This window comes from Aulonocara stuartgranti (genome assembly GCF_965226115.1).
Source record: "Aulonocara stuartgranti genome assembly, chromosome: 3".
Taxonomy (NCBI): Eukaryota; Metazoa; Chordata; class Actinopteri; order Cichliformes; family Cichlidae; genus Aulonocara; species Aulonocara stuartgranti.
In genome coordinates this window covers 62,014,811-62,035,674 of record NC_138941.1, presented here as the reverse complement: position 1 = coordinate 62,035,674, position 20,864 = coordinate 62,014,811, and the positions used below count along the sequence as shown (strand labels likewise).

Below are 20,864 nucleotides of genomic sequence, written 5' to 3'. Positions count from 1 at the left end.
AAAATACATTTTGGGGCATGTATTCTGTAATCTGTAGTGGAATACATTTTAAAAGTAACCTTCCCAACACTGAGTAGGGGTGCTGTTGACATCAATTAAGGATATAGTCAGGTGGGAGGATCTGAAATCCGCACACACAGATTTATGTCCACAAATGTCACTTTTATTTTTATGGTTTTTGTGCAACAGCCTACAGTCCGGTCAGCACTGATCTGTCATTTTTAGCATCTACATGGATGTTAAAATCACCCACAATAATTATTTTATCTGAGCTCAGAACTAAATCAGATAAAAAGTCTGAGAAATCAGACAGAAACTCTGTGTAAGGCCGAGGTGGACGATAGATGATAACAAGTAAGACGGGTTTCTGAGTTTTACAGCTGGGGTGGACGAGGCTAAGCATCAGGCTTTCAAATGAATTAAAAGTCTGTCTTGGGCTTTGGTTGACTAATAGTCTGGTGTGAAAAATTGCTGCCACACCGCCCCCTCTGCCTGTGCTTCGAGGTTTCTGGTAGTTAGAATGGCTGGGGGGTGTTGATTCATTTAAACTAACATAATCATCCTGCTGCAACCAGGTTTCTGTAAGGCAGAGTAAACGATTTGTTGATCAATTATTAAGTCATGTACTAACAGAGACTTGGAGGAGAGAGACCTAATATTTAATAATCCACATTTCACTGTTTTACTCTTTGGTTCAGATGTGGATACTGTATTGTTCTTTCTTTGTGATCTTTTTATGTTTAGGTTTATTATTGTTGGTTTTTAGTTTGTTTTTTGTGTTTTTGGGAGCTGACACAGTCTCTGTGGAGATGTTTTTTTTTTTTTTTGGGGGGGGGGGGGGGTAGCAGGGGAAGCTGCAGAGAGGCATGTAAGACTGCAACTCTGCTTCCCCTGCTACCCAACTCTGGACAGTCATATTTTTTTTTTTTTTTTTGGGGGGGGGGGGGGGGGGTGTTAATAAATTTGTCCATATTTCTAGAAATGAGAGCTGCTCCATCCAAAGTGGGATGGATGCCGTCTCTCCTAACAAGACCAGGTTTCCTCCAGAAGGAGCTGAGAACTAATGTACATTAACACCGAGGAGGGTGGAACATTCACAACAGACCACTGAGAAAAATCACTGCACGGAAATTGGGAACTGACACCTAGAGAACATTCACACTGTGAAATATTGGGACTCTTGTTGTAATTTTTTGCTGTAAATAAACACACTGTCTTCATTCAGAAAGTCCTGAATTTGGGTCCTGGCTTGATTGCTGTTAAGGGTGGCCCAACCATATAGTTAGGGCTGTATCAGGTGACCTGAATCCTCCATTAATTATGTTGCAATTATGTTGCAATAGGTCTAGGGTAAGCTGAGTGTTTCTTCTTGAGTCAGCTTTTTCTCTCACTATGTGTTTATACACCACTCTGCATTCTGCATGCCTTTTCGTTTCTTCCTCCCCTCATGACCTCAACCGGTCAGCACAGATGGCCGCCCCTCCCTGGTTCTGCTGGAGGTTTCTTTCTGATAAAAGGGAGTTTTTCCTTCCCACTGTTGCGCTTTCATTGGCGACAGAAACAAAATTGAACAGAAGAAATTGGTCTGTACAGGGAATAATTCTTCTGCTTGCAGCATTTACAATGACTTTTAGATAAGCAGAACTAGTGCAAGACTAGCAGTAAAGTGCAAAGCAGAATGAGTTAATTGAAAATAAGTTTACTTTTATTGGACTTTTTTTTCTAATTATCACCAAACCTCATATTAACTCAAAACAACTGTGAATCTTTCCATGTTTTGGTATTTTGAGACTTCCACTGTGCTTCTACAAATTATCTTAGTAACTTGTATGTGTTGTTAAAGAATAGATTTTTTTAAAATGGGTTTGAAATAAAATAAAAGAGTTATATTGCACTGATGTAGCAATATTATTCCCTATGCAGCTGATATAACATTACTGTTTAATTATGACTCTATATGCTGAAGACCAATATCATCTAAAAGGACCCATATGGAAAAGAAATAGTAAAAACTTATGATTACTCATGAAAGTGGCCACTTTCTCATTACTTTCATACATTGTTTTAGTAAGTATCCAAAACATACAAGTTTCATTATATAATTTTTCAAGGGATCTTATATCTGTTTCACTCTTATATGCTTTTCATACAAGTTTCACAAAAGACAGATACAAACTTTATAAGATTTATATATATATTTTCCATATGGGGAGTCTTTAAAGTTAATATCTTGTAAAAAAGCTTGGTTGACTCTGAAACTTAGTCTACTGGAATAATATTCCAGTAAACTAATTATTTAGAAATGAGCCTTAAAACAGCAAAATAAAGAAAATAAGACACAAATAAATCTACAGTAAAAAGACTGATGTGCACATGCTCAGAAAATATTTTAAAATACTTAAAGACGTATTAGCTTTTGCCATCTAATCTCAAAACACCTTCAGGCTTCAGTTGGAAAAGCTGAGTGCTTTGTGTTTGTTACACACTGCGATATATATACACATCTCTTTGCAGGAGATTTACATTAAGAAAAAACACGGTGAACATTAGAGTCCATTAATTCAAATTATCTCGACAACAGAGGTGGTGGGGACAAAGTGCACACAAGCATTAATGAGGAATTTAAAGAACTTTACATCAACATAAATGCTGAACATGGGCCCTGATTCAGAAATGATGCACTGTAGTGGCATCATCGTAGTCATTAACCAAGCCATCTCCAGCCGGTGTCGATGGGATCCTTACCATAGAGACATACAGGTCATTTCCTATAAATATTACAAAATTGTATCAGTGAAAAACTTACAGCAAAAATTTCTGTCACAACTTCACCTACTTCCAAGGTGCATGAAGAGGCTGGGAAAAAAAAATCACAATGCAGGAACTCCAGTAACACTTGAAGGAAAGAGGAAGAACTTTATTGACTGACCAACGCGTTTCCGAAACACGTTGGTCAGTCAATAAAGTTGTTCCTCTTTCCTTCAAGTGTTGCTGGAGTTCCTGCATCAGTGAAAAAGTTTAAATAGAGAGGAGTTAATCATATTTATTCAGAGTGTTACCTGGGATTTTGTGTCGAAATAAAGACACCATGAGAAGAGTGGAGATGAAGTATGGAAGGAAAACTACCAGGTAGCGTATCAGTATGAAGTCAAAATGCTGGAGGGGTGTTACAGAGGGCAAACCTCCAGAAGTGGGTGTTTTTTTGGTTGCAGATCCACCTGCAGAGAGAATCCCACCTGTGAGGGAAATATCTCCACGAAGTAAAAAGTGATGTGATATAGTGAAGCTCCTCACCTGTGACAGTGATCCAGCTGGATGGAGACTCTCCATGACCGCTGATGTCACACTTGTAGAGGCCTTCATCAGACCTGGAAACATGCTGGATGGTCATGTGACCTTTAGGCTGCTTCCTGATGAGGGAGCCATCTTTATAGAAAGCAGCTGGGAGGTTGGAGGGAGTGGTCTTTGTTTTACAGAGCAGAGTGACGTCATCTCCCTCCATCACAGGGAGGACAGGACTCTGCAGGATCACTGATCCACCTCAACACAGAGACAAACTACAGCATTTCATCCATTTACACACAGCTTCATCAAAAATCACCAATAATCATCCCACAGATGTAATATCGTCTACAGCTACTCTTAGTACCATTGATAGTACCATTGATATTCTAAATGAATATCAATGGTACTATCATTTAGACTCTTTTTCTCCAATTGATCTTTCTGAGTTAACTTCAATAATTGCTTCCTCCAAACCATCAACGTGTCTTTTAGACCCCATTCCTACAAAACTGCTCAAAGAAGTCCTGCCATTAATTAATTATTCGATCTTAAATATGATTAACCTATCTCTAATAATCGGCTATGTACCACAGGCCTTCAAGGTAGCTGTAGTTAAACCTTTACTCAAAAAGCCATCTCTAGACCCAGCAGACTTAGCTGATTATAGGCCAATCTCCAACCTTCCTTTCATATCAAAAATCCTTGAAAGAGTAGTTGTCAAACAGCTAACAGATCATCTGCAGAGGAATGGTTTATTTGAAGAGTTTCAGTCAGGTTTCAGAGCTCATCACAGCACAGAAACAGCTTTAGTGAAGGTTACAAATGATCTTCTTATGGCCTCTGACAGTGGACTCATCTCTGTGCTTGTCCTGCTAGACCTTAGTGCAGCATTCGATACTGTCGACCATAATATCCTATTAGAGCGATTAGAACATGCTGTAGGTATTACAGGCACTGCACTGCAGTGGTTTGTATCATATCTATCTAATAGACTCCAATTTGTACATGTAAATGGAGAGTCTTCTTCACCAGTGTTGGTGAAGTTACTTGAAAAAAGTAATCAGTAACTAATTACTTCCCCAAAAAAGTAATCCCGTTACTTTACCCGTTACTTATTTTCAAAAGTAATTAATTACTTAGTTACTTTTTAAAAACACGATTTACAACCTGAATAGGTGATAAAGTGATAGATCTTTCAGCCCAGTCTACTTTTTCTACATAATCCATCATACCAAATGTAATCAAATGGAAAAGTATCCTTTTTTAAAACTTGTTTTATCAGTTTTAATCTTTTAACTTTATGCATCAAGCAAGAATTAAATTATATGCAACATTCTCTGACTGGAAGAAATTTGTTTAACATTTAAACCTATTTTCTGCACATTCCAGCACATAAAATTTACACTCAGTCTTTCAAATAGATGCAAGTAAAACACAGCAGAAAATAAATAAAATCAAAGACTCAGCGGTCCTGTTGCTCTGTTTTCACCTGTAAAGCAGGCGGAGGTTTGCCCTGATGCAGGTGTGCCGCAGCGGTCAGTGGAAGAATCCGCGAGTTTCTCTGTGAGTTTCCCATTACGTCGTTGCGCACTCGGTGCTTGTTTAGGGGGTTTTTTTTGCTGTAAAAAGAAGTTTTCTTCCCACGCACAACGGACGCTAATGTTTTTGTCACTTTTTATGGAATCAAACTCAAAGTAAGGTCAGTACTTCCACGCTTTAAACGCTGCACGCTCATACTCTCTCCCACAATCGATGTATGATCCATTGTTGATCTGCACACAGCTGTTGTAACGAACGTCGCACTCGCTTACATCATTGTCATGAGACATTCTCGCAAAAAAAAAAAAAAATCACGGTTTTAGTAATGCAGTAACGCAGCGTTCCTACGGGAAAGTAACGGTAATCTAATTACCGTTTTTGCAATAGCAATCCCTTACTTTACTCGTTACTTGAAAAAAGTAATCAGATTACCCATCTCCCCATCTCTGCTCTTCACACACTAAGGTCAATTATGGAGTTCCACAGGGTTTGGTTCTAGGACCAATTCTGTTTACATTATACATGCTTCCCCTAGGCAGCATCATTAGAAGACATAGCATACATTTTCACTGCTATGCAGATGACACGCAGCTCTATCTATGCATGAAGCGAGATAACACACACACCAATTAGTTAAACTGCAGGAATGCATATATTAAACAAATGTGTGAGACTGCTTTCTTTCATTTGCGCAACATCTCTAAAGTTAGAAATACCCCGTCTCAGAGTGACGCTGAAAAACTAGTTCATGCATTTATTACTTCTAGGCTAGACTACTGTAATTCATTATTATCAGCATGTCCTAAAAACTCGCTGAAAAGCCTTCAGCTAATCCAAAATGCTGCAGCAAGAGTACTGACAGGGACTAGAAAGAGAGAGCATATTTCTCCTGTTTTGGCTTCCCTTCATTGGCTTCCTGTTAAATCCAGAATTGAATTCAAAATCCTGCTCCTCACATACAATGTCTTAAATAATCAGGCCCCATCTTATCTTAAGGACCTTGTAGTACCATATCAAAGTGCTTTCTCATAAGGGGTCATATGATTGTTGGGTTTTTCTCTGTATCTATGAAGCATCTTGAGGCGACTTTTGTTGTGATTAAGCGCTATATAAATAAAATTGAATTGAATTGAACACTTACTCTACACACTCAGCTTACCAATGACTGTCAGGTTAACCATGTTACTGATGGCACCCTCTCTGGACTCACACCAGTAAACTCCACTTTCCAGTGGGTTAATGTAGTTGATGCTACATGAAGAACCAGCTGGTTTCCCCCACCCATCTCCACACTGAGTCCTCTGTCTTTTGCTTGTGTTTCTCCTCAGAGTCCATCCAGCAGAGCTGTCGTCCTCCTCACAGCTCAGAGACACAAAGTCATCTTTAAAGACCTGAGAGCTGCTGGGACTCACAGTCAGACGAGCTGTGAGGAAGAGGAGAGGATATGAATCAATTTTTAACAAAGCAAAATAGCAGTCCTAGCAAAAATACCCTCAGTAGTCAATTATATTTGGAAAGTATCCTTATTATTTTGAGTACCCATTTATCATACATCCTCTTGTGGATGTTTTGAATTATTTATTCTGTCTTGCGTTTGTGATCTATCTAAAGTAAATAGATAGCATTTAGCAGAGGTGGGGGGGGGGGGGGGGGGTTGATCCAAATATTGTACGATAGTACTGACACCAATGCTGACTTACTTGTGGTTCCTAGGATATTTAAAAGTAAAATTTGAGGCAAAGCCTTCAATTCAATTTTATTTATATGGCGCCAAATCACAACAAAAGTCGCCTCAAGGCGCTTCATATCCTTCAGCCTTCAGATCCTTACATACATGATCTTAAGTGTAACCAGTTCCCATTTGGGAGACAGACACTATCTTTACGGTTAAAATCAGATTTAAGACTTTCCTTTTTAAAAAAACCATATAGTTAGGGTTGGATCAGGTGACCCTAAATCCTCCCTTAGTTATGCTGCAATAGTCTGCTTGTCATGATCCATGGGAGCATTTGTGAGGAGTGTTTCGTCATCAGATTGATTACCAGCATCATCCAGGGTCAATTAATGGACGATTTAAGCCAGCGAGACCTACCACTCCTCGCCAGTTTGTTCAGTCATCCATTGTGGTAACTAGGCCCCGTCTGCACTGCGTTTGTTCCTGCAATTCACGTCCTCTATCTAACCCTGTTTCTTTGTGCTCAGGTCTCCACAACACCCCACTCTGTATTCTCTGCCAACACGTTCTCACTCCCACAGCGTAACATTTTACACTAGGTGACAAATCGTCAACTTATTACGTTTTCGGCCACCCACCACGTTCCTAAATGATGACCTCGGAAAAATGAGGAAATATGAGATATGTCTGGACTGAATCTACACATGTTCGCTCTTTTTCTTCAAATCGCTTACAAACATGCTATTTAATGTCATTAAAGTTTTTCTTCAAAATCTTTAAAATGCAAAGTTGTAATATATTCATATTCCAGGTATTCCTCATAAAATATGTTTGTAACATGAGGCCATTTGCATTTTTATTTATGTTTTCATTAATTAAAAAAAAAATGCAGTTTTTGACCCCAAGCAGTTCCTCTGGAATCTTCTATGAAACTTTCATTCTTAGCAACTCCGACCGTCCCACTTACACTTCTGATGGATCAAGAATTAATTTTTTACACAGTAACATACATGATTTATAGTCAGGGCTGCACATAAGTGGTCCGCAGGTGTGCATTCGCTGTCAAAAGAAAACTATTCCCGGAAATTCAGAGAATACACGCTTCTTTTGTAGTTGAGGAACACAAAAGTAATTGCTTACGGAGCTTGCTTCTTCAACATCTTTAAGAGTTCTGAACAAATGTCTGTCCTCCTCCAGAACATCTAATGTACGCAAACGAGCGTTCCAACTTCTTATATGGTACGCGTCTTTTATTTTGACAGCAAATGCGCACCTGAGGACCATTTATGTGCAGCCCTGTTGATAGTTTCCTGTGCATTTCAAACATTGTCCTTTCTGATGTTTTTTTTGTTTTTAATATTTAAAGTAACATGGCTGCTATGAGGCCAGCAAGGATCCCTGTGGCCCTACAAATGATCCAGGACTGATGGGATGAAGAGCCCATCGGAGGCACTGACTCAGAATCTGACATCTAAGATCTGATGAGTCCTCTGAAGAGGAAATGGATATTGAGTCTAACAGAATGAGCCCCTCTTACTGCTCTAGGCACAATATTCTTAATTAGACGGCCAGGGCTTGCACCTGGGTTTAGTACTGTCTCCCCAATAGATGCATGGAAGATGTTCATGTCTGATAATATAATAGAAGAGGTGCTGTCATACACAAACATGGAGGCACGAAGAGTAGCCACAGACAGGGGAAAAGAGTGGAAAAATGTAATCAAACATAAGTTCCTGGCCTTCATTTGATTGACCATTCTTGCAGGAAGTGAGAAGAACGGGGATATACCAGTTGGTGAGTTTTTGGGAGTCCTCTGCATAATCCATTGTACAAGGCCACTATGTCAATTCAAAGATATTCGCCGTTTCTTGCACTTTGAGGACAAGAGGACCAGAGCCTACCGACTGAAAACAAACCACATAGCAGCTTTCTGCTACATATGGGGCCTGTTCCTGGTCAACTGCAGGCAGAAATTCATCCTCAGTGATTGTGTTACAGTGGATGAACAACTTGTGCCTTTCAGAGGGAAGACCCAGCTTCTGCAGTATATGCAGAGCAAGCATACAAAAGTGATACAAGTGATACAAAAACTGCAATTTCTTAAAATTAATGAAAAAATAAATAAAAATGCAAAGGGCCTCATGTCACAAACATGTTTTATGAGGAATACCTCAAATATGAGAATGTTACAACTCTTTGCTTTAAAGATTTTGAAGAATAACAACTGAGTTTATGGCAAAATGCATTGTTTCTATTTGGGGTCATTTTTGACCCCACTCGTGGAAGAGTGTAGGTATTGGTAGGTTGTGCATCCAAGGGTTAGGGTCAGGAATAAGGTTATGGTTAGGGCTAGGGATAAGGTTAGGTTTAGGGCTGGAATATCTATTACCGCGGGAGCATCATTGCACTGGATTTCAGCCATAACCCGCGGCGTACCATAAGAATACCAAAAGGTCTCCTTTTGCGTTCCTCAGGAACGCCGCGGGATGTGACAAAACGTCGGCATGTTACGCCTCGGGAGTGAGAACGGGCTGTCTCTGCTTGCAGCTAATGTCCTCTGGTGCTGGCTTTCCCCACATTTCCTCCATTTTTTAATCATCAATCATTCGCTCCGTCTGCCTGTCCTCCTGTCATCCCAATGCCCAATGTTTGTGATTGCCCAAGACGTCATTCTTCTCCTCGTTCTCGCTCTTTGGATCCTTCCACGGAAGCCCTGCCCCTAGGACATGAAGCAGGCTTGGAAGAGACCCGGGCCCCAGATATGTAGAGGTCCCCCAGCGCATGAGAACCCAAGGAGGAGCAGTCACTAGGAGGGAGTGTGGTGGGGGCAGACAGAACCCCCCTCCCCCCCCCACCCCCCACCCCCAAATTGTGGGGCTCTGAGATGTTCCCAGAGAGGTGGAGTCTAAGACCTGACCTGGCACATAGACATAGAAAAACAGGCACACACAGACAAAAACATGCATTGCCACCCTCGTGCACACATATGCAAATACTCAGCACTCGCCCAACATGGAGACACACAGAAATGAGCGCAGACCACACACTCACATTCCCCATATATACATACATACATACTCCCACGACCAGGCACTATCACCTCCAGAGGGGCAATCCACCACCGGACCCAGGAGATGGTTCCCGTTACTCTGGGTTGGAGACAAGCAGACCTTGCCGATCCTGCAGAAGCCGGGAGGCCTAACAGCCCAGACACTGACCAGATGGCCAGCTCCTCTTCCCGGCCCAACACCCCAGATGACAAACAGAGAATGGGGGTGTTCGAAGACCCCATACCTAACTCCACCCGCTCATATGTGGAGCTGCTGCGTGCTGTTCTAAAGTGCATTGAAAACAGGGGAGGGGCATGGTGCCAATGACCTTCCGCCAGATAACAGCTGGTGTCAACACAGCCCATCCCGACAACACTTAGTGTCTACATTTATAAAAGTTTGAGGGGTAAGCACCAGCATCAGAGGTGAGGCTGAATAAACAGACAATCCTCTAGATGCTGTTCAGTGTGCCCACCCACAAGGCACCCTATATGTATGTGTTATGAGCTAGGAGGGTACAGAGAAGGAATGCTTGCCCTGTACCTCAGTGATGCACCGTACATCAAGGCCGTGCATGTGGGGTCATGTGAAGGAGTGGGAAGGCAATTGGGGATGGGGAGGAAAGGAATTGGCAGGGGGGCAAAAGTACCCACTCCTGGAGCCAGGTCCCCTGCTGACCCTAAATAAAATTCTCAACTAAGAGTTGAGTTTTTTTATTATTATTAATACCCCCCCTCCAAACCCCCCCCCCCCCCAAAAAAAAATACCATTGTACTTAAAAGTGATTTAATACTCATTGAAACCCCAAACAATAACAAAAATTTAAATATGATAGTGCTGAAATTTTAAAGAAAAGGAACTTAAAAAGGTTAAAAGAAGATGAAAAAAAAATAAGTCAGAGGATGAACTGAAGTGCTCTACCAAAACCCAGGAAAAAGATAATTAATCATTATGGAAATTAAAACTTTAAACTGTAATAGAAAACCTTTACAGACCTTGCTTTGTTGTGCAGCCCAGCATTGAGATCGACACTGCAAATAAAGAGGGTTCGGTTAGTTTATGGTTTAATAGAGTGTGGGAAACATGCACTGATGGTTGGTTGGTCAAATAAGCACAGGAAGTAGCAAACCATGCACTAATATATCTATACATCAGGCATGCAATAGAAAAACAAAAAGCAGACGGTGTCCTTGTTTTACATCTACCTGTTGTCTTTTATGGACTTTCTAAACTGAGAGACGACCATATAAGGATAAAACGACTGGACACTTCCTTTATTCGTGAAATATGTAGTGAGTGGCCAGTAGTAATATTTGTTTCTGTGTCCTGTAGATATGCGTTTATACTTTTGAATACTTAAAAAAGAATTCAGGAACGGTGAAAAATTCCGTTTTTCTGTTTTCACGAACTCTTATGGCTCATGATCCATAATAGTGTTGACTCCTTTTAGTCACCTTCACTGAATATGCCTGAGTCAAAAAAAAAACAAAACTTACAGCACCTTAACCTAAAGAAGGTATTACCTTGTAATAAGCATTGCAGAAAACGTTTATGCTTTTTTAACCTTCTTTTATTCACAGCTAGAAGTCACAAGACCATTTAGATTCTATCATGCTGTAGAGCTGCATTGCCAAAATTTTGGCTGCAGCTTCATCCAAATGCAATACTTGAAAATTCAATATAATCTAAAAGATTAATGTCAAATCTTTGCCTAGAGATGAAATGAAAAGGTGTACTTACAGATCAGCCAGAGTGGAGTCAATCCCTTCATCATGCTGCTTGATGATATCAATAAAGTCTACCAACAATGCACAGTCTCATCAAGTAACAAAACCCTCCTTCTTCCTTACTGACTGTGGGTTTCAGTGCTGTGGTTTCCTCTTCAAAGAAACTAAAAATAATTGTTAAAACCAGCAAACAGTTATTTCTTTCTTTCAGAATAAATTAACTTGTATCAGCACTAAACACACACTGGTTCAGCTGTACCAGTGAGGTGTTTTTTATGTGGGTCTCATACTTCTCTGCTTTGACTACTGGGGGGGTTAAATCTCTCTGTGTTTGTACATGTGAGAGTGAGAGAGCAAATCGTTTGTGTGTGTACAATGTTTGGATGTATTTGTGAGGACCAAAAACTTGAATGTTACTACACTTGTTGGGACCAACATTCCCTTATAGGGACAAAATGCCTGTCCCTACGATTTTGAAGATATTTTTGAGATTCAAAATGTGGTTTTAGAGCCAGGGTTACTGTTAGGTATTATAGTGAATAACAGCTTATAATTTAGATGTGTAAAAATGTTTAGTTAGAAATGGGGACAGTGTAGAAGCTTCAGGGTGAAAGGACATTAGTCCTATGATAACATGGGTCATTGGGGCTGACAGATCTCCCATTCATGCATCGTCAGGTGTGCACGCACACACACCTGACAACGCATGAGTTGCTAACAGGAAGACCAATGCTTGGCCCACCCCGAGAGGGAGGTCATACATATTCCCTCTCTGGATGTTTGGCAGGTGAGCTGTGATGAATATTTGACCAGTCTGACCCAATGTTTTGTCTAAGCAGGTGCAGTTGTCTATGCCCGAGGAAACTCCAACTGAGAATTCAACAATAAAGTTTGGTGACTGGGTGCGGGTGAAAGTTCACAAGAGAAAGTGGCTTGAACCCAGGTGGACTGGACCCTATGAGGTGATTGAATGCACATCCCATGCAGTCTAGGTAAAAAGTAAAGCTGGAGCTAATTGGCACTACCTGACACATTGTGTGCCTGCCCACCCACCCTCAAACTTTGGACCAGGATAGGACTCAAATGGCATAAGCCGGTGAAGGTGACAAACATATAGAGTGATCTGACTCAAAAAGCAGAGAAAAGAAAAAATGCCTGAACCACTGGGGAAGTCACGGAAGGCCTGTTAAACTGCACATTACTAAAATCAATTCCTGATATTGGCTCTGATCACAGTAATTCCTGCACTGTGGTGGCAGGCACAAGGGAAGTTGGAGAGATTACCGGCCACAGAGACCTTGGTCTGGGGATAATCCATTGGGGAACAGGCTAAAAATAGTAAAAGCAAATCCGGACATTAACTGTGTTAGAAATAAATGCAGTTCCTTGTATTTGACCTTGTTGAGATCTAACCTGGGTGACACGGAAGTATATGTTCTGGGCTCGTACCAAGACTGGACTTACTGGCCAAGGGTTATTGTAACACCACACTCAATGTGACGAATAATGTTTTCATTGCAACAGATTTTTTGAACCACAACACCTCCAGGATATACATTTAGTGGTTGTGTAGTTAGAATAAGATTCTAAGCCAGCTCAAAATTATGGAATGAAGAGTGTGCGCTCGTCCAGTTGGTAATGCCCTTTAAGGTCTGTCCTAGCTTTGTTTCCCTCCCTTTCCTCCTGTCTCCCGTTCCCTGATTACTCCTCTGTGTATATTTGACTTGTTCCGCTGAGACCCCTCCTTCCCCCTACTGATCACCAGTGTTGGAACTAACGCGTTATTAAGTAACGCGTTACAGTAACTACGTTATTATTGTGGTAACGAGCACGGTAACTAGTTATTATGCCAAAACCAGGAACGCGTTACTCGTTACTGGGATTTAGATAGGCTCGTTATTCGTTACTTCGTGTGGTGGCTATCGCGGAGCTTCCACAGATTCAATAACATTAGCAAGTGGTGGAAGCCAGCAGGTGGATGAAGGAAAAGGGAGGCAAGAGGAGAGACCCGAGGCGGCCGCCGGTCCGAGAGTGGTGAACTGAACTTCAGGTAAGAAGTTATGACCTGCAGTCTATCTGGGTCAGATATGAACCAAGTTTAGGTGGAGTTTATTTTTGTTATGCTGACTTTTTCGTACTGCGTGCTAGCTAGCATGATGGAGTTTCTATAGAGCTGGATGGTGCTATGTTACTGATGTTGAACTTTATTTTGTTCATAAGGTTAATTATTAGAGTTGCCAACCGTCCCGTAAAAAACAGAATCGTCTCGTATTCGGAGAAAATATTACGCGTTTCGTATTGAGGTGAAAAGAAACACAGCTTGTGTTTCTTCAGCTACAATGAAAAAGACACAAAGCTGGAGTTATTCTGTGTTTACGCTGCACAGCTTCCTCTTTCAGGGGTAGCTGTGCAGGGGCCTCGTCAGGGTGGCAGAGCAGGTCAGCCACTAATCAGAAGGTCGGTGGTTCGATCCCAGGCTGCATCCTGGCTGCATGCCAAATATCCTTGGGCAAGATACTAACCCCATGTTTGCCTACTGGTGGTGGTCAGAGGGCCCGGTGGCACCTGTGTCCGGCAGCCTCGCCTCGGTCAGTGCGCCACAGGGCAGCTGTGGCTACAATGTAGCTTGCTATCGCCAGTGTGTGAATGTGTGTGTGAATGGGTGAATGACTGAATGTAGTGTAAAGCGCTTTGGGGTCCTATGGACTAGAAAAGCGCTATACAAATGCAGGCCATTTTTTACCATTTCTTCTCTCATCCTCTCACCCTCCCTCTCCTGTTTCTACTTCAATCATGAAACTGATCAATGATCAGCTGATCGGCTTTCCTCTCTTGTTTGTTTATCGCCCACTTTGCGCTAGAAAGAGGAAACCAGCGGATAAACAACAGCAGCACGTTTAAGCTTGATCAGCTGATGTTAGAATTTATTTAATATTAATTTCTAGTACAGCTGATGTTTGCTGGAGCCACAGCTGTAAACCTGCTGGTCATGATGTCGGTTTGGTTATGTGATGAGAGGGAAACATGAAGATGAAACCAGGAGATGTCCTTACTGAATCATCAGAGCTGAAGAGGTGATGGAGAAACAGGTTTACCTTTTAGGTGACATGAATGAGTTGAAGGGAAGTTATGAACTGTTTCTGAGAGACAAATAACACCAGGATCCTTTTCTAAGTAGCTGACAGCTGGTAACTGTGCAGGGGCGGATCTAGCAAAGTGTTGCCAGGGGTCCATGTAGGGCATTAACAGGGAGAGGGGGGCACAAAGAAATACTTTTCTTTCTTATTCTCATTTAAAATGTCTCACTTTTAAAAAAATAATTATCTGAGTCTTACAACAAACAATTGATAGATTGATACATATATACCATCAAAACAGTGTACATCACTGTCACAACAGCGTTTGTTTTCATTCAAAGGCTTTATGATTTTTCCTATAATGGTGGGCCGGTCTCTAGTCATATTCCCCGGGACGATTTTTTTTGTCCCAGTCCAGCTCTGTAAGCAGCTCATCTGCAGTCTGGTGTTACCTACATCTTCCTATTCAGAAGGCAGAATTTCCGAGTTCTGAGTACAATCGAAAGCACCACGACTGCAGTTTGTGTTGGATGTAAAAAGCAGGCTAGAATCATGTGGTGGTCAACGACGGTCAAGGTGTGGGATTTCTCTCAAGGAAATGTGCACATTAATTTTTTCCTTTCTATTGATAGGTGGCACAATGCACTTGTGGCAAGTAAGCAAGCTAGAAGACTGGCAAACTTGCTGGGTATCCAGTTACAGAAGCAACACATTAACAAGAGAATTCTGAGTAAAACCAAAGTTACTTTCCCCAGTAACTAGTTACTCTGAAAGTAACGAGTAACTTGAAGTAACTGAGTTACTTTTGATAGAACTAGTAATGTAACTAAGTTACTAATTTAAAGTAACTTACCCAACACTGCTGATCACTTATTCAGTACACCTGAGCGGTCATGCCAGTTAAGTCTGTAACCAATGAGGGTTCCCAATGGATTCACTGATCCACACCACCAGGATATACAGTAATGACATCAGAATGTCATCCGGACTGGAGAAGTGTAGTCAGATGGTAACGAAGAGAGAGAAGGTAGTCAGAACTGAGGGGATCGAACTACCAGAGGGCAACATTGCAGACAGTTACAAGTACTGGGGGATCAAACAGGGAAATTGAAACCACGAAGAGGCCGCTAGGAAAGCTGCAACCACCAAGTACCTACAGAGGGTCATGCAAGTCCTGAGGAGTCAGCTGAACACTAATTCAATTCAATTTTATTTATATAGCGCCAAATCACAACAAAAGCCGCCTCAAGGCGCTTTATATTGTACAGTATACTCTATAATAACAGACAGAGAAAAACCCAACAATCATATGACCCCCTATGAGTTTGGCGACAGTGGGAAGGAAAAACCATCCATCCATCCATCTTCAACTGCTTATCCGAGGCCGGGTCGCGGGGGCAGCAGCCTAAGCAAAGAGGCCCAGACCTCCCTCTCCCCAGCCACCTCCTCCAGCTTATCCGGGGGAATACCAAGGCGTTCCCAGGCCAGCCAAGAGATATAATCTCTCCAGCGTGTCCTGGGTCTTCCCCGGGGCCTCCTCCCAGTGGGACATGCCTGGAACACCTCACCCAGGAGGCGCCCAGGGGGCATTCTTGTCAGATTCCCGAATCACCTCAGCTGACTCCTTTCGATGTGGAGCAGCAGCTGCTCTACTCTGAGCCCCTCCCGGATGGCCGAACTTCTCACCCTATCTCTAAGGGAGAGGCCAGCCACCCTTCGGAGGAAGCTCATTTCCGCCGCTTGTATCCGCGATCTCGTTCTTTCGGTCACTACCCACAGCTCGTGGCCATAGGTGAGGGTAGGGACGTAGATCGACCGGTAAATTGAGAGCTTCGCTTTTACACTCAGCTCCCTCTTCACCACGACGGACCGGTGCAGTGTCCGCATTAAAGCAGCTGCAGCCCCAATCCGTCTGTCAATCTCCGGCTCCCTTCTCCCATCACTCGCGAACAAGACCCCGAGATACTTGAACTCCTCCACTTGGGGCAGGAACTCATCCCCGACCCGAAGAGGGCACTCCACCCTTTTCCGGCTGAGAACCATGGCCTCAGATTTGGAGGTGCTGATCCTCATTCCCGCTGCTTCACACTCGGCTGCGAACCGTTCCAGTGCGAGCTGGAGGCCCTCACCTGATGAAGCCAACAGAACCACATCATCCGCAAAAATCAGAGATGAGATTCTGAGGCCACCAAGGCGAAAGCCCTCCGCCACTTGGCTGCGCCTAGAAATCCTGTCCATAAAAATTATGAACAGAACCGGAGACAAAGGGCAGCCCTGGCGGAGCCCATCACCCACGGGGAACGAGTCCGACTTATTGCCGGCAATGCGAACCAAGCTCCTGCAACGGTTGTATAGGGATCGAATGGCCCGTAGCAATGGGCCAGACACCCCATACTCCCGCAACACCTCCCACAGGACACCCCGAGGGACACGGTCGAATGCCTTCTCCAAGTCCACAAAACACATGTAGACTGGTTGGGCAAACTCCCATGCGCCCTCAAGTACCCTCGAGAGGATAAAGAGCTGGTCCAGTGTTCCGCGACCAGGACGAAAACCGCATTGTTCCTCCTGTATCCGAGGTTCAACTAGCGGACGAACTCTCCTTTCCAGCACCCTGGCATAGACTTTCCCAGGGAGGCTGAGGAGTGTGATCCCCCTGTAGTTGGAACACACCCTCCGGTCCCCCTTCTTAAAGATGGGGACCACCACCCCGGTCTGCCAGTCCACAGGTACTGCCCCTGATCTCCACGCAACATTGCAAAGGCGTGTCAACCAGGACAGCCCTACAACGTCCAGAGCCTTCAGGAACTCGGGGCGGACCTCGTCAACTCCAGGGGCTCTGCCACCAAGGAGTTGTTTAACTGCCTCAGTGACCTCGCCCCCGGAAATTGGCGGGTCATTCCCCTCATCCCCAGACTCTGCGTCCTCCTCGGAAGACGTGTCAGTGGGATTAAGGAGGTCCTCGAAATATTCCTTCCACCGCCTGACAATTTTCTCAGTCGACGTCAACAGCGCTCCACCAGCACTATACACAGTGCAGGTAGAGCACCGCTTTCCCCTCCTGAGACGCCTGACGGTTTGCCAGAATCTCTTCGAGGCAGTCCAAAAGTCTTTTTCCATGGCCTCTCCGAACTCCTCCCACACCCGAGTTTTTGCTTCAGCCACTGCCCGAGCCGCATTCCGCTTGGCCTGTCGATACCTGTCAGCTGCCTCCGGAGTCCCACAGGCTAACCAAGCCAGATAGGACTCCTTCTTCAGCCTGGTGGCTCCCTTCACCTCTGGTGTCCACCATTTGGTTCGGGGATTACCACCACAGCAGGCACCAACCACCCTGCGGCCGCAGCTCAATGCAGCAGCTTTGGCAATGGAGACGCTGAACATGGTCCATTCGGACTCAATGTCCCCAGTCTCCCTCGGAATGCTGTTGAAGCTCTGCTGGAGGTGTGCGTTGAAGATCTCGCGGACTGGGGCCTCTGCTAGACGTTCCCAGCACACCCTCACTACGCGTTTAGGTGTACCAGGTCTGTCCAGTGTCCTCCCCCGCCACCTGATCCAACTCACCACCAGGTGGTGATCAGTTGACAGCTCAGCCCCTCTCTTTACCCGAGTGTCCAGAACATATGGTCGCAGGTCTGGTGATACGATTACAAAATCGATCATCGACCTACGGCCTAGAGCGTCCTGGTGCCACGTGCACTTATGGACACTCTTATGTTCGAACAGGGTGTTTGTTATGGACAAACTGTGATTAGCACAGAAGTCCAATAACAAAGCACCACTCGGGTTCAGATCAGGGAGGCCGTTCCTCCCAATCACGCCCCTCCAGGTCTCGCTGTCGTTACCCACGTGAGCATTGAAGTCTCCCAGCAGGACAACAGAGTCTCCAGGTAGAGCACCTTCCAGCACCCCCCCCCCAGGGACTCTAAGAAGGCTGGGTACTCTGAACTGCCACTTGGTGCATAAGCGCAGATGACAGTCAGGACCCGTTCCCCGACCCTAAGGCGCAGGGAACAAACCCTCTCGTCCACTGGGAAAAACCCCAACGTACCGGCAGCAAGCCGAGGGGATATTAGAATACCCACCCCAGCCCGCCGCCTCTCACCAGGGGCAACTCCAGACTGAGACAGAGTCCAGCCCCTCTCCAGGAGACTGGTTCCAGAGCCCAAGCCATGCGTAGAGGTGAGCCCAACTATATCTAGCCGGTACCTCTCGACCTCACGCACTAACTCAGGCTCCTTCCCCACCAGAGAGGTGACATTCCATGTCCCTATTGCCAGTCTTGGCAGCCGGGGGTCAGTCCGCCAGGGCCTCCGCTCCTGGCCGCCACCCGACACACAATGCACCCGACCCCTATGGCGCCTCCTGCGGGTGGTGGGCCTGCGGGAGGATGGGCCCATGTCTCCTCTTCGGGCTGTGCCCGGCCGGGCCCCATGGACTAAGGCCCGGCCACCAGGCGCTCGCCCACGAGCACCCTCCCCGGGCCGGGCAGGGTAAACTGTTCCCTCGATGTCCTTTTCATAAGGGTCTTCTGAATCGCTTTTTGTCTGGTCCCTCACCCAGGACCAATTTTGCCATGGGAGACCCTACCAGGGGGCAAAGGCCCCCAGACAACATAGCCCCTGGGATCCCTGGGACACACAAACCCCTCCACCACGATAAGGTAGCGCTTCAAGGAGGAGAAGGAAAAACCCAAAAAAGAAACCTGAATCAGGCTCAGGGAGGGGCGGCCATCTGCTGCGACCAGTTGGGGTGAGAGAAGGAAAACAGGATGAAAGACATGCTGTGGAAGAGAGACAGGTTAATAACATATACGATTCAATGCACAGAGTGTCAGGTTAAGGCTGTGTGCAGGTAGGAGTGGAAGTAGAAGGACCCAAAGTGCAGACAATCTGAGGCAGAAAGTAACTCAAACTCAGCTTTTTATTGCTGGATGGCAAAAAGTGGCAAAACGTAACAAAGATCAAAAAATCCAAATAAACTTACATGACCAGGCAGACGGAACACACAGCATAAATGCGAGTAGATCATGACACAGACAAAAAGAAACACAGGGCTTAAATACACAGAGGGAGCAATCAGGGAATGGGTAACAGGAGGGAAACACAGCTGGGGCAAATCAGGCCTAACGAGACAAGGGGAAGCAAAACCAGACACATTAACATCAGACATGGACTGTCAAAGTAAAACAGGAAACATAACACAGACTCACAGGCAGGCACTATAACAAAGGGAACAGAGACGTGGGACCAGGGCAGGGAATACAGCAGACAGGGGAGACAGCAACTATGGAACAGACAGAAAACCAAAACACTGAAACTCTAACCAAACCCCACCCAGAGAACCTTAACTAAGAATAATCCTAAAACCCGTAAAGCAAAGCTAGAATATAATGAAATAACAAAATCAAAGAACCAAAAACACAAAACACTGGGTCAACGACCCAGGGACCCTAACACAGAGGTCTATTAACACATACTGAGTAAGAAAGGTGACTGGAAAGGAAAAACTCAATGCATCATGGGAATCCCCAGCATATTGCAGCATAACTAAGGGAGGATTCGTGGTCACCTGGTCCAGCCCTAACTATATGCTTTAGCAAAAAGGAAAGTTTTAAGCCTAATCTTGAAAGTAGAGATAGTGTCTGTCTCCCGAATCCAAACTGGAAGCTGGTTCCACAGAAGAGGGGCCTGAAAACTGAAGGCTCTCCCGCCCATCCTACTTTTAAATACTCTAGGAACAACAAGTAGGCCTGCAGTGCGAGAGCGAAGTGCTCTAATAGGGTGATATGGTACTACAAGGTCATTAAGATAAGATGGGGCCTGATTATTTAAGAGCTAGTAGGTGAGGAGCAGGACTTTGAATTCAATTCCAGATTTAACAGGAAGCCAATGAAGGGAAGCCAAAACAGGAGAAATATGCTCTCTCTTTCTAGTCCCTGTCAGTACTCTTGCTGCAGGATTAACTGAAGGCTTTTCAGGGAGTTTTTAGGACATCATGATAATAATGAATTACAGTAGTCCAGCCTGGAAGTAATAAATGCACGAACTAGTTTTTCAGCGTCACTCTGAGACGGGGTATTTCTAACTTTAGAGATGTTGCGCAAATGGAAGAAAGCAGTCTTACATATTTGTTTAATGTGTGCGTTGAAGGACATGTCCTGGTCAAGAATGACTCCAAGGTTCCTCACAGTGTTACTGGAGGCCAAGGTAATGTCATCCAGAGTAAGAATCTGGTTAGATACCATATTTCTAAGATTTTCAGGGCCGAGTAAAGTAACCTCAGTTTTATCTGAATTAAGAAGCAGAAAGTTAGCAGCCACCCTGCTCTTTATGTCTTTAAGACATTCCTGTAGTTTAACAAAAAAACAAAAGTAACCAAAAAAAAATTTCCCCCAGGGATCAATAAAGTATTCTGATTCTGATTTAACTAAATGGTGTATGTTATCTGGTTTCATGGATAGATAGAGCTGGGTGTCATCAGCATAGCAGTGAAAATGTATACTATGTCTTCT

General features: G+C 44.2%; 2 protein-coding genes across 2 annotated transcripts in view; one reads left to right on the top strand and one right to left on the bottom strand.

The window, feature by feature from the left end:
* Nucleotides 1-20,864, top strand: part of LOC309695479 (low affinity immunoglobulin gamma Fc region receptor III-like) — a 92,343-nt gene that overhangs the window by 46,390 nt on the left and 25,089 nt on the right. The gene's annotated exons all lie outside the window — the stretch shown is intronic.
* Nucleotides 2,668-20,864, bottom strand: part of LOC309698671 (low affinity immunoglobulin gamma Fc region receptor II-like) — a gene marked incomplete at both ends in the record, with an annotated part of 32,561 nt that continues 14,364 nt past the window's right edge. The window contains 4 exons of the mRNA XM_082521269.1: nt 2,668-2,768; nt 3,060-3,218; nt 3,295-3,540; nt 5,984-6,247. Of these exons, the coding sequence (XP_082377395.1) occupies nt 2,668-2,768; nt 3,060-3,218; nt 3,295-3,540; nt 5,984-6,247 (770 nt within the window). The remainder of the gene's footprint in view (nt 2,769-3,059; nt 3,219-3,294; nt 3,541-5,983; nt 6,248-20,864) is intronic.